This window comes from Capricornis sumatraensis, chromosome 13 (genome assembly GCF_032405125.1).
Source record: "Capricornis sumatraensis isolate serow.1 chromosome 13, serow.2, whole genome shotgun sequence".
Lineage (NCBI taxonomy): Eukaryota > Metazoa > Chordata > Mammalia > Artiodactyla > Bovidae > Capricornis > Capricornis sumatraensis.
This window is the reverse complement of record NC_091081.1, coordinates 63,607,356-63,626,805: the sequence shown is the minus strand read 5'-3', so window position 1 is coordinate 63,626,805 and position 19,450 is coordinate 63,607,356. Positions and strand designations below refer to the sequence as shown.

Sequence of the window (19,450 nt, the reverse complement as noted above, 5' to 3'; positions counted from 1 at the left end):
ATGTGACCAACTGACTGAATAAGGCAAAACAAAAGCTGTACTTCTTGACAAGTCCTTTGGGGTAAACAAAATGCTTCAAGGCTCCTGGTGCAGGGGATTGCAAAGATGAGTTTTGCATTCTATGGATAAAATGGTATACTGACTCAAATCATTATGGCTATACCAAGCTTCAGTAATTTATAATTTTCAAAGAAAACAAGTCTAGTCTTTGGCATAATACAAGAAAGGATAAAAGGACCCTTACCACCCATTGGCTTTACACTTAAGAGTGGGAAATGGTAGTAGGGGAACCGATTATAACATAATTTATCTAAGTCTATTCCTCTTAGAACAGCAGGAAAATCATCTCTCAGCACGATTAGGGCAAGAAACTTATTGTTGGCTCTCCCCTCCCACTAAAAACGAATCAAGAAACAAAACCAGACAAAGCCAACCTTTCCCTCTGGGCACTTGCTCCTGCCCCGATCATGCCATACCTGGGAATTCTACCACGTGGTTTCAATTGAAGTGAAACCCCAAATACCAAAAGCATTAACCTTTGTCCAATTTTACCTATTTTGTGGGAAACCAATTTTTATTAGAGCAAACTACTTCCAACAAAAATCGGATGAAAGACATCAGAGGGAGGGACAGAGTTGCCTGCACTTAATCATGAGGCAGCCGTGGTGGCCACTGGCAGCTGGTGGGGTCAGGGCCATGCACTTCCGATGTGAAGAGAAAATATCCTTCACATGTTAGTTCAAAAGACTGGCCTTTAGATTCCTCCCTCCCCATTTTGGCACCAGTTGGTAAGACAAAAATTATTTCTAGAGATTAACTTTTAAAATTTAATTCAATATCAGTTATTATTAAAAGAACTAAATGCACACATAATTTCCAAAAATTATCATGGGAAATGCGACTGCAATAGGAAAGCTTCAATTATTTCTATCTACTGAGGCAAAAACGCCAATCCTTGACATCATTGACACTGATATGCTTTCTCATCTAATTCTAGTAAATATAGTCCTTATTTTCCACTTATATAACAGCTTAAATAATGTCAGGATACTTAAAGAGAACTCTTTAAAGAAACTTACTGAACCAATAAAAATTATGTGTAATTAATATGTTTATAAAAGGGAGATTATTTTAAGGTACTTAATTTTTTTTCTCATTTTTTTTAATAGAAAAAATTTGCAAAGTGAATAAGGAGTTAGGAGATAAACTAAGGCCCCATTTATATGTAACATGATTAAGATTTCACTGTACTCCCAAAACATACTGACGCACTTTGACATTTTTCTCATCATTTGGAAGATGAGATAATAGATATGGTCTCGATTGGGTAGATATGTGCACAAACATAACATATTTACCGTAAAGTCCTTAAAACAGGCACATAAACGCTGCTCAGAAGGGAGTTGGTTCAGTTTGCAAATTCCCATGAAGCCATTTGGTAGACTCTTTACAGATACATAGGAAATTAAAATATTAATTTACACCAGACAGTTAAGTGAAAGATGAAGGCACATCAAGTAGTATGATACCATCTTGATGTGCGGATATTCTAGTGACTGATGAGGGTTATAAAACTACTGGCAAGGGAGCAACTACTCAAACATTTCTAGAGCCAGGAGCCAAGGTTACGATGGAATCAGCATGGAAACATCTCATCAAAACTGTGTGGACAGAAGAAATGAAAACACTACATACTTTAAAATCACCTTCAGTACAAGTCAAAAAATCAACATGATACAAAAGGTTGTCCATAGAGTTAATGTTTCTAAATACAAAGACAAGAAACTCACACTGATCTCACTGTTCCATAGAACGTATACATTCATTGTCTTCTAGCTTGTAAAAATCAATTGTTGGCATGATAAACCTGGAAACTGGGAAGATTAAACAGGAATGCTGTAGAGAATCCAAGTTGTCTGCCCAAGGGGAAGTTCAGTTTTTCTCTAGTGCTTGATAAGTTAGGCTGATCTTAAAGAGAGTAGTTAGAAACTTTTTCCAGGCATTGGTTCTCAAAGTGTGGTCCTCAGATCAGCAGCACTGGCCTCAACTGGAAACAGAAAATGAATGCAAAATGCAAATCCATAGGCCTACTGAATTGGATACTCTGGGCATGGGCCCAGGAATCTGTGTCTTAACCCTCCAGGTGATTCTGACGTGTGCTAAAGTTTGACAACTACTGTTGGAAAGTCATAAGATACTAGACAACCACTGCTTGAACCTTTAGGATAGGAATTAACAGTACAAGTAACTCCTGGTAGTTAAAACAGCTGGAAGGACCAGAGTTGGATGGAATTCAGCAGAAACTGATTGCAGTTTTATCAGTAAGATGGCTAGCTAGTCTCTCCTTTCTGGACCCCGGCCCCACCCAACCCCCACTTTGCATTAGTATACAAAGATAGAGGGGAAAGATTTTGTATGGTGCGAGTGGTGTGTTTTTCTTCAGTTAATTAATGCCCCTCTTTACAAGGAAATTAGGCATCGTTCTCAAGTAAGTTTCTCTTACATTATCCCAGGGGATGAATTTTTTTTTTTTTTTTGGTCTATCTTCCCTGGAGTAATCATTGTATTTTGGAAATCTAAATGGTGTTTTAATCAAAAATCTTGATTAAGTTATTAGTTACTTCCACATCAAACACATATATTACAATATAGCCAGAGGAAAGGGATCTCACAGAAAGACAGACAAACTTTTCTAGATTGCTCTACTCGTGAACAAGGAGAACACATTTTTTTTTTTTTTGGATGAGGCATAATTATAAATGAGTTCTTTACCCAGTTTCATACATCTTACCATATAATAAGCTCATATATCTAATTAAAAAGTGATTAAAAATAGTCATTTGCTTTTTAAGGCCATACTAAATTTCCCTAAATGGTACCCAAGCAGATGTAAATTCTATCATCCACTTAATGCAATATATTGGATTCTCCTTTTGCCTGTTTCCTTATCTACAAAGCAAGTAGACTCTTTAAGTGTTACAGTATATGTTACTATGGATAGTGACCTGATGCCCACAGTACCTGAATCTATCTTGTCTGACTAGTTATTTCCTCTTCAGAGAACGTGCATTTTGAAAAATGGTCATTTTTTGTGCATATTCCCAAAGTTTGCTGATGACCTACCATTTAGTCCCACATACTTCCTAGGGAAGTAGAGAGGCACTGTTGGCTACAGGGCACTTTATTCTGAGTGGTTAAATGGTAATTGAAAAAGGTCAACAGATCCTTTCACTCCAGACACAGAATGTCATGTTTTTCTGTATAACATCTGGCCATGGACAATATTATTCCATCATTTCCACCTAATTTGGTTGAGTTTTTAAAATTTCCACTGAGGATCTGCTTTAAAAGTTTAGATTTGGTTTCTTTATATTATATATGACCTTACTATGCCTAAGCACTATCTTATTCTTTTTTAAATTCTATTTGAAAAATCTCTATAACACTGGAGATAGGGACATCAATGAACAATCTTCAGCTTATTTTAACTGTTTAATTTCCTGAAACACTGAAGTGTTTGTGCACTTAGACATGGTGTTGCAGAGAGGCCTTGGCCTTTGAATTCAGAAACATCTCTTTTGCAACCAACTTTACCCTTTATGAGTTTTCTTGGGCAAGTTTTCTGAACCTCTCTGGGTCTGCATCCTCATCTGAAAAAAGGACTACAATACTTGTTTCACAGTGTTCTTGTGGGAGTTAAATATGGTAACCTAGGTTAAGGTCCACAATCTCAGAAGCACTCAGTGATATCTCCCCAGCCCCTGCTGTTTGTAACCTCTTGCTACTATTAACTCCGAACAAAGGTCTTCATTTGCTTAGCTTGATGGGACTGATGACATGAATGCATTTTTCTTTCTGAGAAAACTTTCTTACATGAGCAATACTGTGATGTATTTGGAGAAGTCAAAAGTGTCTATTAACATAATTGTATTACCTTCTTATAGTTAAGGCTATGTGACTTTCTCAGCTAACTTTGTATAAGCCCTCTCCTTAGAACAATAAGAACAACAGCAAAGCCTAGTGATCATGTACCAAGAAGTTTCAATTTGAAGGTACTATGGAATTATGTTAACATTTTGTCATGTTGGATTTAGTCTGAGCCGATTTATGTAAGCATCTGTGCTGGTCAGTCAAATAGCCTCAAAGTGGTAAACAGGTGTCCTAGTTTTGTATTGATGGAGAAGGCAGAAAAATAATCATAAGGGGAGAGATGACAAGAGGGTGTAACGAGGCAGCCTAAGCATCTGATCAGGAGATGCACAAAGTAGGAGAGATGCTGTGAGCAATTTATTGGCCCTCCCTCAAATCTCCCACGGCAAGGAGTAATCTGTTGTAGAGTGTGGTGTAACTGGCTGGGCTGTTCAGTCAGGAATTCTTCCACACTTGAGTTTTACAAGTGCTTCAAGTTGCAAAAGATGAACACTTTACGAAAATATTAGAAAAAGAATAAATCTCAACCATGGGGTAACACACTTTTGGCAGTAAATACAGGCAATTAAAAGCAAGGTGCAAAATCTTATTCTGCCTAGATCTGAAAATATATGGTACTAGCTGTTGAAACTACAAAGGCTTGTCTTGACCTTGACCTTGGTCTTTCAGAGACCATGGGAGGGGATGAAAGAGATGGGGAAAGGCAGAAACACCAGGAAGAGTGATGGATTGAAGGGGCACTCTGGGGAGAGACCATTCAACTAAGGGTTTTTAATTATCTCTTTTTTCCCTGTGAAGATTTGACTGACTTCACCGTGACCTGAAGTACTATTCTTTGGAGATTATTTGCATCAAGCAATGTCCTTTTTGAAAACTGCCGATACCTCTGAAAAGTATTACTGTGGCTTAGCTGACTTTCCAGCTGAAATCTGACATGGATGTGGTGCACAGTGCATGTTGGGAATGGAGATGGGCTGAAGACCACTGTAGACCTAGGAGTGGTCTAGAGAAAAGATGATGTGAAGGGACTGAAACCCACTGACAAAACTGTAGGTAGAGAAGAGATATACATTCTCTCATCTTTTATTCTTGGGACCTGTAATTAGTTGGTACTAGAGCAGAGTTTGAATACAGTGTGGGGTGAAATTGTTTTCATAACTGCGCCATGGATCCCGTGATAGAGAATAAATTCTGATTTCTAAGCAGTTAATAACTTCTAGAACATGACATTCATAAATTGAGACTGGCTTCCTTAGAACTTTTATACTTTATAAAAAGTGCTAGTTATAAATGTTTTGTAGTTAATTTGCTAATACTCTGCTTTGCTGAAGCTCCTCTCTCCCTTCCATAGCTTGTGGAATACTCACAGGTTCACCGGGAAATGAACCTTAGCTAAGCTACAAAAAGAAAACAGCTATGGTGTATGGCTTTCATTAAAAAAAACAAAAAGTACCCAACTTTGAATTCCACTTAAAAAATATACAAAGTCGAACAACTCACTGCCATCCCAACAACTCATTGCCTGTTACGATCAAATTGTTCATCTGTCTCTAAACCTTCATTATTGTCTAATGAGCAAAAACTGAAGGCGAGGAATGTTTTGTGGAACTGGAAACATGTCTTCTGAATTCTGTGCTGATCTCTAGATGGCATAGTGAATGATAAGATTTTCTACTTTAGAATGCCTAAATAAATCAGGGAGCCCTGTCTTCCTCTTAACCTTGTATAGAGTTATATATTCCCATGGAAGACAAAATTTAAAAATACTAACACTGAAAAAAGCTGTCGGTTTTAAATCCTTACTTCCACACTGAAGAGTTGATGCTTTAGGGATACGATGTTCAATTTTCAATAATTATTAGGAGCTGGGATAATTGTGACATATATCTTAGCAACTATTCAGAATGTGTATGAGTGGGCTTGATTGAGGAATTGCAATCACTTTTATAATTTAATATTAAATACACTGTAAATAATAAGACAAAGATTCTAAACTATTTAGTGATAATTAGGAAAAAAAAATATCTGCTTAAAATAATGGCCTGAATAAAAAGGCTTCAAACAGACAGCCAATCTATTTGCCAGAGAGGAGCAATATTTTAAATCGAAAAACTTTATCTCCTAAATTTCATTCTATGACCTTTTCTCCTGTAGTTTTATGTTATTTTGAGACTACAGCATATATGAATGACACTATAATTTCATATGATTGTTGTCTAATATTTTCAGATTTTAAATGGTTTCATCATCTTTTTCCCCACCCCTTCCAACTGTCTCCCTACCCCTATACTTCCTGCCCACTTCCCTGAGAAGTCAGCTCACTGGACGGCAAATTCTTGAGTTCCTTTTTTCCAAACGTTGATATAAAATGAGTTGTTTTGTTTTCTTAAAAACCAAACGTTATACCTTATATTCAGATTATTGTGGAGCATAGAAATGTCTGTGCAACAAGGAACTAAGGCACCATTTTTGCTTTCCCTTTTCATTTCTTGCCTTGGGAGCAAAAGCAAAGACTAGTGGGACTGTCAGGGTGGCCAGTCAAGACATTTGGCACTGTATCAGCCAATACCACTGGGTACTGTGCATCAAAGGTTTCCACGCCACAGGCTTAAAACCCTGCCAGGAAAGAACTTTCTTCCTTTAGAAGCAGGGACATGAAGGCACAACAGCACCTTACATGTAGAAGTTGGCGAATACCAACCAGAAAATCTTGACAACTTAGGAACAATTTTGAAATATTCTGGAATATTTTACAGAGGAAGTGAATCTTCCCTTTCTTGATTAGGACACCCAAGAATACATTTTTCTAACTGTTTTTTCCCTGCCGAACTCATAATCATAATATATATCTTCCTCCAATTAATCCTTCTGATATGAGATGTCTGCATGTATATCAGCTTGACTTACCACCAGATATTTCTTTAGCTATTTGCATTTTTAAAAATAATGAATCAGTGGGTCAATGTAGTGTTTTCACAGGAGTGGTCCTTAAAAGTGACCCATTTGGGGATAACAGTACAGGCAAATGCATTGGGAAATAAGATTTAGAAATGAGTCAAGGAGTGTAGACTCTTCAGAAATGCTCTGCAAAATTAGAGTATCACTTGTGTCATCCACGTATAACCTTAGTATCCAGAATAGCCCCAGTACTGATTAGTTAGGGACGGACTGGGTGTTCTCTGAGACACTGGGGCTAGTGGTGGGGAAAATGCTATCAGTTGGATTGGCAGACATACTCTGAACCCTCCTAGCATTTTTCCTTGGGCCTGGAAGGTGGGTCTTCTACATAATGATGTCATAGACACGGCCCACTCTGCCGAGCCATTCTCTGACAGCCTGGCGAACTCTGATGTCAGTCACGTGACAGGTGAGCTGGCTGATACACGGGAACACTGCTGGCTGGAGGGCGGTGAAGGTCTGGTCTGGGAGGATCTGAATCTGATTGAGGACTGTTAGCACCATGTTGGTCCATGCCTAAGAGAAATGAATTAAGAGAATGAGCAGTTTTCTCCAGTGGTTTCATTTGTACACTTGAGTGTGGCTAATCTGCAAATGAAATTTTCTCAGGCTTCCAGCTTCAGTAAATTAGTCTTTACTTTAATGTGCTTATAACAAAATGTCAGCTTAAGTTCATATATATAAAGGGTAGCAGAGACTCCTCTAACATTAGGAATATCTTATTTTCAATTTTTACAAAGTACAAAATTCTTATTCTTCAGATGTTTGAAAAATTTCTTGCCTTCTCATGAGAGTTTCATAGGCCATAAGACACTTAATCAATAGTCTCTATAACACCTAGAAAACTTGGAAGAGGTCTTCCCTGGTAGCTCAGATGGTAAAGAGGAGATGGCAGTGCAGGAGACCCAGGTTTGACCCCAGCATCAGGAAGATTCCCTGGAGAAGGGAATGGCAACCCACTCCAGTATTCTGGCCAGGAGAATTCCATGGACAGAGGAGACTGTTGGGCTACAGTCCACGGGGTTGCAAAGAGTCAGACATGACTAAGTGACTAACACTTTCACTTTTTGCCTTAATTTAGGATAACTTCTAAAATTATGGGGCTTCCCCAATGGCTCAGCAGATAAAGAATCCTCCTACAATACAGGAGACACAGGAGATGCAGGTTCAATTCCTGGGTCGGGAAGGTCCCTTGGAAAAAGAGATGGCACCCTGCTCTAGCATTCTTGTCTATGGACAGAGAATCCTGGCGGGCTACAGTCTAAAAGGTCACAAAGAGTCAAACATGACTAAGCATACAGGCATAGCATAGCATCTAAAATTATAAGCAAATCTCCAAGACATGAAAAAGCAACTAACATTTGTTTGTCAAAAAGGTCATCTGTTAGAGAATAACCTTACATCTCAATCTGGATACTTTCTCAAACTTTGTCCAAGATAAATTTTGTGGATTCTGAATTAAGAAGTTTACGTTCTATGTCTAAGATACATCAGTGCAAAAAAGTAGCTTGCAAGATACATAATAATTTCAAATTTATGTTCATTATAAGAAAACACTCCTGTATAGGCTTACAGAGTCCTGCCCAATTGCTCCTAATTTATTGTGCCTGCAACAGAAATCTACAATTTAAGATAAACATCCAGATTATTTCTAAAGGGCCCTGGATGAGCCTGCTGCTGCTGCTGCTGCTGCTAAGTCGCTTCTGTCGTGTCTGACTCTGTGCGACCCCATAGACAGCAGCCCATCAGGCTCCACCGTCCCTGGGATTCTCCAGGCAAGAACACTGGAGTGGGCTGCTGGCTAGATTCCTCTATTTCTCTTTTCCCATCCCCTCTTTTCTTAAATTGAACAAAATGGTGCCATTATTGTTTACTTCTCAAGCTCATTTTGGGGATGTACCACAGAATTACAATTATTAAATCTATAAAAGAATAGGAATACTCTGAAGAATGAGAATTTTGTACTCAGAATGGGCTAGAACAAGAATTCATTGGAATAACCACATAATGTGCACTTTGCCTTTTCCATTTACATAAGTTTTCCCAACTAGAGAACTGCTTCAGTGCTAACTTCAAAGGAGAAACTCAGGACTTGATGCCAGTTTAAGTCCATTCATTTTCTAAGCTTTGGAGTCATCTTACTTACACAGCAGGGGGCCGGGGGGGTGGGGTAGGGAGGAGGGGTCCTAATTCTGGATAGTATCTGTTATAACCCATAAAATGAATTTCTGAAATTTATCTGAAAGTAAGATTTCAGTTTCACAAGGATATTCGGATGGATCTTGGAGGCTCGGGACGTGTCTGAGTACTCCCGGAGCGGGGACAGATGGATCCCTGGTACCTAGCCACCCTCCTGCATAGCCTGGCACAGCCCTTTGCATCCTTTGGTGAGCGGGGACACACCTGGATCTGGGCTTCTGCGTCCCTCGCGGAGACACTCCGGGAGCTGCCGGTGGAGCCGGAGCGGGGCCTCTTCTCCTGGCGCAGCAGTTCAGGGCCGGCGCTGAAAGAGTGCCGCATCTGCCCCTGGTCCATCAGGTGCTGGGGCCGCTGGAGCAGCGGGGAGCCTTGGCCCCTGGCGCCCAGCGCCTCTCCCTTCTTCTCCACCTTGATCTCTTTGGGGAAGACGGGCAGGTTGTGCTGCTGTTTCCTCTTCTTGTACTCGGTCATCAGCTTTGAGATGGTCTTGTCGGCTGCCATGGTATAGATTTTGTTGCCCGCGTTCTCCCACCACTCCTTCTTGCGGCTGGGATCTTTCTTCTCCACCTTGGGGCTCGGGGGCAGCAGCAGCAGCTCCCCGCTGGTCCCCCTCAGGCTCAGAGGCTCGCCCGCGTGATCCCGGGTCTGACTGCGGTCATCCTCGGAAGGCGTGTCTTTCCCTGAGAAGCCCCCGGTGGACGGGGTGGAGGACTCCGACTGGAAGGAGGGAAGGATGAAGAAAGGGTCGCTCTTGAAAACTGGGGCCTCCTCCATACTGTTTTCCAGGTCCAGGTGCATCTGGATGTAGTTGTTACACAGCTCCATGCACAGCTTGTGAAGCCTCTTGACCAGCCACACCCAGTCCGCGTTGCTGACGGGCTGGACGCTGAGCGAGGGCATCCGAGCCCTCCACTGCCTCTTCTCTTTGCCTCTCGGGGGGCTCACCTGGGCGGTCTCCTCAAAAATGTCTTCATCTTCTGATGAACACTGCTGGGACGAATCTGTGCTCCTCTCGTCGTCCTCAAAGAGGACCTTCTTCACTTGCTCAGCAGTGATGCTTTCTTGGTTGCTGAGAACAGCACAGACCAGCGCGTGGAAATAAATGTTGAAGCTCATGGCGGACTGGCGGTAGAGGTTGGCAGCGCCCCCTATGCCAGACACTTTCTTCAGCAGGCACTTCAGCCCCGGGCTGGTGTCAAACTCTCTGGCCGTCCTGTAGGAGTCCAGCAGGAGGTCAAAGATGACGGCCAGGTTCTGCATGGAGATGTATCTGAGGAAGCCAGCCAGCTTGGTTTCTGGCCCTTGGATCTTCTCCTCCCCAGGAGAGGGGCCTTTGACAAACTCTTCTAATAAGATATCATATAAGTTCTGGAGTAATACTTGATGGGATAGTAAACTCACCACAATTTCCCTGAAAGAAACACTTCAAATGAAAGAAAAAAAAAAAAAAAGTATTGGTTAACAGCCTGCTGCCTTATACGAGTTACCTTAGAGCAAAACCAGAATGACTAGACAAAATTACAAACTACTTGTATTTTAATGTATTTCTTCAAAAAGCACAAATTTTTTGGATAACATTACAGGGTGACAACTTTAATCATAAGTAATGGAATTCCTGACCAAAAAAATTCTAGGAGCTGTAGAATTAATGTTATGATACTGAGTTAACAATTGTCAACAAGCCTTGGGAAACAGAGTGACTTTATAAAAACTTTTTAACATAGGCACAATTACAGTATATAACCTGTTTTCTTTTGTAGTTATGAGTAGTAAACAAAACAAGAAAACAACAATTTCTGTTGAGTTATATTAATTTTAGGCTTCCCAGGTGGCGCCAGTGGTAGTCTGCCTGCCAATTCAGGAGATGCAAGAGACGTGGGTTTGATCCCTGGGTCCAGAAGAAGCCCTGAAGGAGAAAATGGTAACTCACTCCAGTATTCTTGACTGGAGAATTCCATAGACAGGTGGGCTACAGTCCATAGGGTCGCAAAGAGTTGGACATGACTGTGCAACTAAGTGCACACACATACTAATTTTAATTGGCCTTTAGCCTACCCTTTGGCATTTTTCCTTAAACCCAAGGCTTTTATTATTTTTAAAGTATTGGCTGATGAATTTTTAATATAAAAATTATAATTAACATTATGCTCGGACCTTTGAGTTCATTTTTTTTCCTCAGTTTCACTCTTCCTGCCTATCTATGAATGAAGTCTTTATTTCACTAAGATAGGGTTAAGAGCTTACAACCTCTATTATGCTACTTATCTAGGGAATTCCAAGAAATAGCTAATTGCAAGATTCCACAGTATTCTTTTCTCCAAAAGCATACTTTTATTTTGTTCAAGGATAGCCTCTGAAAGTACAAAGTCAGGATGTGATAGTGTGTTGTATAGCTCCTATGTTGGGTGAGTATATATTTACAATTGTTAGATCTTCTTCACCGATCTGCTGATCATTATGTAGTATCTTTATTTGTCTCCTGTAATAGTCCTTATTTGAAAGTATTTTGTTTGATATGAATATTGCTACTCCAGCTTTCTTTTGACTTCCATCTGCGTGGAATACCTTATTCTATTCCCTCACTTTCAGTCTGTATGTGTCCCTAGATCTGAAATGGCTCTCTTGTAGACAGCATGTGTACAAGCCTTGTTTTTGTATCCATTCAACTAGACTACGTCTTTTGGTTGGAACATTTAAGGTAATTATATGTATGTTCTGAGGCTTCCCAGTGGCTCAGCGGTAAAGAATCCTCCTGTGATGCAGGAGATGTGGGTCTGATCCCTGGGTTGGGGAGATCCTCTGGAGGAGGGCATGGCAACCCATTCTAATATTCTTGCCTGGAGAATCCTACAGACAGAAGAGCCTGGTAGGCTACAGTCCATCGGGTCATGCAGAGTTGGACACAACTGAAGCGACTTAGTACTCACACATGTGTATGTTCTTAGTGCCATTTCATTAATTGTTTTGGATTTGTTTTTGTAGGTCCTTTTTCTTCCTTTCCTCTTTTGTCCTCTTGTGATTTGATCATTTAATTTAGTATTGTGTTTGGATCCCTTTTTCTTTTTTGTGAGTGAATCTACTGTAGATTTTTGGTTTGCAGTTACCATGAGGTTTTGATACTGTAACAGTCTATACATAAATAGGATTGTTTTAAATTGCTGGTGTTTTTTTTTTAATGTTATTTACTTCTGTGCTGGGTCTTTCTTGCTTTGTGGAGGGTTCCTCCAGTTTTCAGTGATCTATGGCTACTCTCTAGTCACGGTGCATGGGCTTCTCACTGAGGGGGCTTCTCTCGTTGCAGAGTACAGGATCTAGGTGGGCAGGCTTAGCTGTGGAACATGGGTCCAGTATCTCCATGGCATGTGGAATCTTCCCACACCAGGGATCGAACCCGTGTCCCCTGCCCTGGCAGGCGGATTCATCAGGGAAGTCCCTGCTGGTGTTTTAATTTTGAATGCATTTCCAGTTATCCTGCATTTGTGCTCTCCTGTTCTCATGACTGCTGACTTCGATATCATATTTGTGTGTGGATGATTTCCTACCTTTATTGCATGTTTGCCTTTACCCGTGAGCTTTTCCATTCGTAATTTTCTTATTTCTAGCTGTGGCCTTTTCTGCCTACAGAAGTTCCTTCAGCATTTGCTGCTAAGCTGGAGTCTTCCTCGAGGGCTCACACCAACGAGTACTCCCCCAGAATGACTGCCACAAGTGTTCACGTCGAGCCACACCTGCCCCTTGACTGCCTTCACAGGAGATGCTCCAATAGGTAAGTGTGGCCCTCTCTCTTATGAGGTCATTGCTTTTTTCCTTGGTTGCTATGCACTTGAGGCCCTGTGTGTACCCTCTGAGAGTGGAGTTTCTGTTTTCCTGAGTCTGGTGGAATTCCTGCAACCAATCCCACTTGTTTTCAAGGCCACATTCTCTGGGGCCTCACTAGCTCATCTTTCTGTTGCCAGACCCCCAAGCTGGGGAGCCTGATTTGGGGCTCAGAACTTTTACTCCTGTGGGAGAACTTCTGTGGTATAACTGTTTTCCATTCCAGTTTGTAGGTCGCCCATCTGGTGTGTATGGGATTTGATTTTACCATGATTGTGTCCCTCCTACTGTCTTCTTGTGGCTTATTTGTCTTTGGACACAGGGTATCTTTCTTGGCAGGTTGTGTTTGTTTTTGTTTTTGTTTTTTTTTGTCCATGATTATTCAGCAGTTAGTGCTTGAGGTTAGTGCAAATTAGTGCACAGTTAGTGCAAGTGATTTGGGTTTCTGGAAGAAGAGGTGAGCTCACGTCCTTCTGCTCTGCCATCTTCAAACCCAAAGTTTTAGAATCTTATTGGTTTGTAGGTACCAAACCAGTTTTCCAGGACCAAAAATGTTCATGCTTTAGATACATACATATAAAAGCTTTATTTCTTCCAGTGTGACAGAAGAGATCCAAACATTGAAAAGGTTTAACTTTAGAAGTATTATAGGGCTAACATTTTCAAAGAAAGAAATTGATAATTTAATTTGCAGCATTCTAAAGCAAACCTATAAGAGAAAGCATTTGCTCAGAACAGGCTAATTCCTTCCTGGGATCCTTTTCTGTCAGCAATGACGTGGGACTCTGTGGGCCTTGGATGTGCACTTGGGGGAAGTGGGAGAGAGTGAATACTCTCTAGATATCGGACCAGATCTTCTGGTTGAAAAGCAGATGCAACTCACCAGTCATGACAATTTCCTAATCAGGGCAAAGACCTGATAAAGCGACATTACAAGTGAATGCGCAAATACGTGGTGATTCAGCCCCTTTTGTTTGGTTGGATTCCTGTACTAAGAAAATATTTTAATTGATCAATGTGGCTTTGGGTTTATGGTTTCTCATTCTTTTCATTGCTCTTAGAATTTCATGAAAATAGCTTAGATCATGTTGCAAACTAATTCTCATAACTGGATAAAGACAAAATTATAACTCATTCATACTGTAAATCTGTTCATATTTTTTGCTTTATTCTTTTTAAAGTTTTACTGGAGTACAGTTGATTTAAAATGTTGTGTTGGTTTCAGGTGTATAGCCAAGTGCATCAGTTATATATATCTAAAAAAGAGTGGATTTAAGTGTTCTTTTTCCACATAGGTCATTAGAGTATTTACGAGTAGAGTTGTGCTATACAGTAGTGCATATATGTTAATACCAATCTCCCCATTTATACCTTCCCCCCGGTAACCATAAGTTTGTTTTCTACATCTGTGACTCTTTCTGTTTTGTAAATAAGTTCATTTGTGCCATTGTTTTTTAGAGCATGAATTTAAAAATTATTTTTATAACTATCAGGAAAAATATTTTAACTAGCAAAGAAGGAAAAAAACCCTCCCATACATTTTTGAAAGGCTGACTTTGCCCTTTGCATAGTGGTATCTGAGACAACATTGTACTTTCAGCAAAAATGAAATAAGTTCAAAGAACTCACACAACCCCTTCTAACAAATCACTTAGGCAACTTTTTTTGTGGTAAAATGTATATAACCTAAAGTTACTATTTTTACTATTTTAACTATTTTTAAAAGTTGAATTCATGGGCATTAAGTACACACACAATGTTGTGTAATCATCACCACTATCTATTTCTACATCATTTTTCATCATCCCAAACAAACTCTGAACCCATTAAAAAATAATCCCCCAATCCCTCTCAACTTCCCTGCCACAGAAGTAACTTTTGGGAAGTTATCAGGTGACCTGAATATGTACTCTTCTGAAGCAGTAGCTGTGAAGGCTACCAGTTTGGTCTAGTGCTTCAGGTCTGCAACTATAGGACCCTAAGAAGGGAAATCCTGTCACTTATCTGGCCTCCCCACTGCCCCATAAATCTTCAAGGGACCAGGCAGTGCCTTATTCATCCTCTTGTTCCAGGGCAAGTATACGGTGAGAGAAACACTCAAACAAAATAAGAAAAACCAGGTTAGTGCTGAGTGTAGGCGCCCGGAGGAAAGAGTCTCCAGGAGCAATGGCTCCCACACTTCAGCCCCTTCCCACTGGCAGCCTGGACTCCTAAAGTAAGACGCATACCCAGGGAGTGTGTGTGTGTGACTTCTGAAGGTATAAGCAGCCTAGCTCAGGAGAATATTGCCTATTACCTGAGAAATGCAAAGCCTTTTACCAGCAAATGCCTAAAGAGAGAGTTGATCAAAGCCTTGTCAACCAAGGTATTTCCTTTGATACTTTAAGATATAAATTTCTAACTGAACATGTTAAAAAGGACAGAGAATCCCCATCAGGTTTAAGCCACATAATGCAGCAATAAGAAAGCAATGGGGAAGAAGCAGTAATACTGAAGAGATCAAACTTTCAGAAAAGCATTAAAAACAGTGAAATAACTCTATAGATCTGCAACTCTTCATCATCATCATGTCATCCTATGCTGACAGGAGACAAGACAGATCTGGAGCAAACAAAAATCAACAGGTAACTTTTATCCAGCACACCCTTTATGACGGGAACCTTGAAGTGGAGAAACTTACACCTTCCCTTCCTGCTTCTGATGCAAGGTGTATAGGCAAGCAAGCCTCCAGACAGGGTAATTCGGAGTGAACTGCTTAACAAGCGGCTGACTTAAAACATGCTAATGTCAGTAGCAGAGATAAACAGATTCACAGTTAAAAGTACATCATAAAGCTCAAACTAAGATTATGGGGCTTATTTAAATGTCATGGGGTTGTCAATGTCAAAAATGACTTAACAATGAAACCCAAATTTCTCTTAAATGTTACAATCTGGCTTTAGTTTGTCTATTTTTTTTTCTCCCATGGATGATTTCGATGTGGACCTCTCAGGAGGCACCTAACCATCAGATACACAAACTTTTCCTACATCTAACTCAGTGTTTACTACCTTCTATGCTAAGAATTGCCCCTGTGAGTGAGTCCAGTCCAACAATGCAAAATATTCAAAGAATTTTAGAGAATGTTTTTAGGCATAGTGGTCTCTACTAAAGAATATAATACACTTTTCCTGTTTTGCTGAAATTTCATTGAGGGGGTAATTGTCTATTAAATCTTAACCTGTTAAAGCCTTTAAACCAATAACACAGCAATATTAGGTGATCCTTTTTCTGTTTTATTTATAATGTGAATTCAGCTTATTCCTTTCTCTCCTTTTTCTTCTACTTTTACTTCAAAAATTATTTTAGCAGGAATAATTGACTGAAGGGACTAGAAATATTAAAAAAGAACTAAATTTTAAAAGTAGATCAAAGCCTAAAGATGTGGAAAGGAGTGTACAGCCATTGGTACGTAGAACAGTGACCTGCAGTGGAGGGAAGCAGGCACAGAGTCGGGAGGAGCACATGGGATATTGGTAAAGTTCTACATCTGAAGTTCAATGGCAGGTTCATTAGTTATCTCACTCTTTATTCTTGGTCTATAACTTATGAACCTTCCACACAGTCTTTTGTATGTACCATACATGCTTGACTAAAAAACCAGTACCTAGAAATTTTACCCAAATTAGGCATATTAACCAAACTGCTATATTAACTGCTGTAACTTTTGAAAAAAATCACACTCTTTCCCTTAAATGGGAAAGGATACATGTACTGCACTTGGCCAGACCTGGATTTGATTTTGGGTCCCCTGCTCCGCAGTCTCCCTGAATGTTTCCTCATGCACAGGTGGATTAGTGTGTCAGAAGTTTAAAAATGGAAAATTTCAGTCATTGGCTTCATCCTGAACTCTAGGAACAATGGTTTTTAGGCAGGATGACGGTATTTAAAAAGGCGAGTTTCTTGTGGCACACACAGATCTTTCTCTATCCTAACAACTGTACTGCTCATGAGAAATATTTCTCACTGAAATAGTATGGATCAGGCCTCAAATTACTTTTTAAAAAAGGATTATTAAAAAAAAACGGATTATAATATGTACGATGCTATAGTTAAACTGAGTTGTATCCTCCCCCAATTCATAGAAGACCTAACATCACAGAACATGTACTTGGAAAAAGGATATTTAAAGAAGCAATTAGGTTAAACTGAGGGCATTAGTATGGACCCTAATCCAAATGACTGGTGTCCTTATAGGAGGAGGAAATCAGGACACAGACACAGAGGAGAGACCATGGGAAGGCACAGGGAGCAGACATTCATCTCAAAGTCAAGGAGGGAGGCCTCCAAAGAGACCAGAACTGTGAGAAATTAAATTTCTATTGTTTAAGCCACCCAGTACTTTGTTATGGCAGTCCTAGCAAGCTAAGACATGTGAAATGTAGGAAATTAACAGTTTTGTATGAAAACCTTTGCTAAGTGATTCCACAGTTGTTTTCAGCATTCTCGGCTGAAGACTGAATTGCAGTGAACAATAGCTGGGGATAAATGAACTTTCCTGTTGGTATGTGCCCTCCCTGTTGAAGTTTAAGCTGCTTACCTTTTCTTGGTGTGTCCATTTGGCTTCTCATCAGGAGGCAGTTCAATAATGAGCTGACAGGACTGAGCATGATCAAAGTTGTTTGGAGTCTTTGGTGAGCACTGGGTATCCAACATAAATACCTGCACAGGTAGAGAAAGATACAGTTCAGAGTGCCACCATCCTTGACCTGCCTCTACCAGGGATCAGCTGGATGGATGACCCTCGGCTAGAGGTGTCCTCTTTCTACTCAGTTTCTCACCTCTAAAATGAGGTCAGTGATGGTTTTCTACTTGGTATATTTGTTGAGTTAAATGAATTAATATGTGTATTAACACATGCAGAGCACTAGAAGAGTAAATATTCAATAAATGTTAGCTGCTGGCACTACTGCTTCTACAATGTAACAAGTCATTACATTCCAAACAGCAAGGACTGACATTTAATATTAAGAGTAAATAAAAAGGGGCTATGTTTGTGAGAGATCTTCTCTGATTTAGAAGTCTGTTTGGTACATCTATCCTATGCAGGAATGGGAAATTAATTGGGACCTCTCCTTTCAGGACAGTGATGTGGCCATGTTACTCTATTAGACACTGGAAGAAGTGACTTAGAAAATAGTAACCACTGCTTGGATTCTGATCTAAATGATTTCATTTGATGTTATTTAATCCACTTTCATGACTTACCTTTGAAGATGAGTGTTTTTAAAGAACTTTCTCTTTCCAAATTTTGTTGGTGGTGGTTTAGTCGCTAAGTCATGTCCAACTCTTGTGACCCCATTGACTGTAGCCCACCAGGCTCCTCTGTCTGTGGGATTTTCCAGGCAAGAATACTAGAGTGGGTTGCCATTTCCTTCTCTAGGGGATCTTCTGGCCCCAGGAATTGAAACCGGGTCTCCTGCATTGCAGGCCGATTCTTTACCGAGCTATGAGGGAAGCCCCAAATTTTGTTAAATTATCATAATTGAATATGGGGTTACCTGAAGAGTGAATATGGGAGGAAGGTTTATGACAGAAGAAGAAAGAAATATTAGGAAATGAAAGATTCACTAGCTGCTCTTCTCCATTAGTAATCTATTTCAGAATAGGATTCCATTTTCTTGCTATGTGGTAAGATGTGGTTGAAAAGACCATTGGAGTCACATGGGAAAATTCCCCATCTAGCCAGCCGGGATGGTTTCCTACTTGGAGAAACCACCCCTCTGGAGGCCCACCCTCTTGCCTTCCCTTATGGTTCCTGGTCAGACTCATTGCTGAGGGGAGGAATGCGCTCAGCAGATGAAAGCAAAGCTGAAGGTGGGAGGTTTTTGTCCCGTGCGCTGAGCTGAGCTGAGGAGAAGACAGATTTGACAAGAGACTTCTCTACATTGATTGATAGGGCATCCTGGGTTATCAGTGTGCTGAGGGGAGATTCTCTTAAGAAGTTAAATAGATTTTGTAGAGAAAGGGAACTTTTGAAGATAAACCCCAACTCACTTCATTTTCCTAGTGCATATGCATTTTTAAACACTTGTATATATAAATTATCTTCTGCACAGGAAAACACAATTCAAATATGTCTATTGCTAATTCATGATAGAATTTAGCCAATCAACAGTGGTTTGGAATTTAGTCCATTTTTGTTCTTCTCTATTATGAATAGAACTGTTACGAATATACATGAATTAATGTATACTACTGATGAAAGCCCCATGCAGGGTTTCTTAGAGGCAGATTGACAGGTCACTTAAGTTTTTGAGTACGTATCTGTGGCCCATGAAAAAGCTAAGGCCTTCTGTGATTCATTGACCCAACAAACATTTACTAAGTGCCTTCTATCTGCCTTGCTCCAGGACTGCCAAGAAAAATATACAGAATATATTCTCTGCTCCTGGCTTGGCTTACAACCAATATTTATGAATTCTGCCATGTGTTAGGAAGAAAAAGTCACTTGTACATGGTGATTCCTGCATGGACAAGTACATTTTAATTTTACTGGGTTGTTAAC

General features: G+C 40.1%; 1 protein-coding gene across 1 annotated transcript in view; it reads right to left on the bottom strand.

The window, feature by feature from the left end:
- Positions 1–7,212: 7,212 nt before the first annotated feature.
- ARFGEF3 (ARFGEF family member 3) overlaps positions 7,213–19,450 on the bottom strand; it is a 169,742-nt gene continuing 157,504 nt past the window's right edge. Inside the window, exons 32-34 of the mRNA XM_068985407.1 lie at positions 17,483–17,604; positions 9,292–10,510; positions 7,213–7,404 (exon numbers count right to left, since the gene is read on the bottom strand). Coding sequence (XP_068841508.1) covers positions 7,213–7,404; positions 9,292–10,510; positions 17,483–17,604 — 1,533 coding nt within the window. The remainder of the gene's footprint in view (positions 7,405–9,291; positions 10,511–17,482; positions 17,605–19,450) is intronic.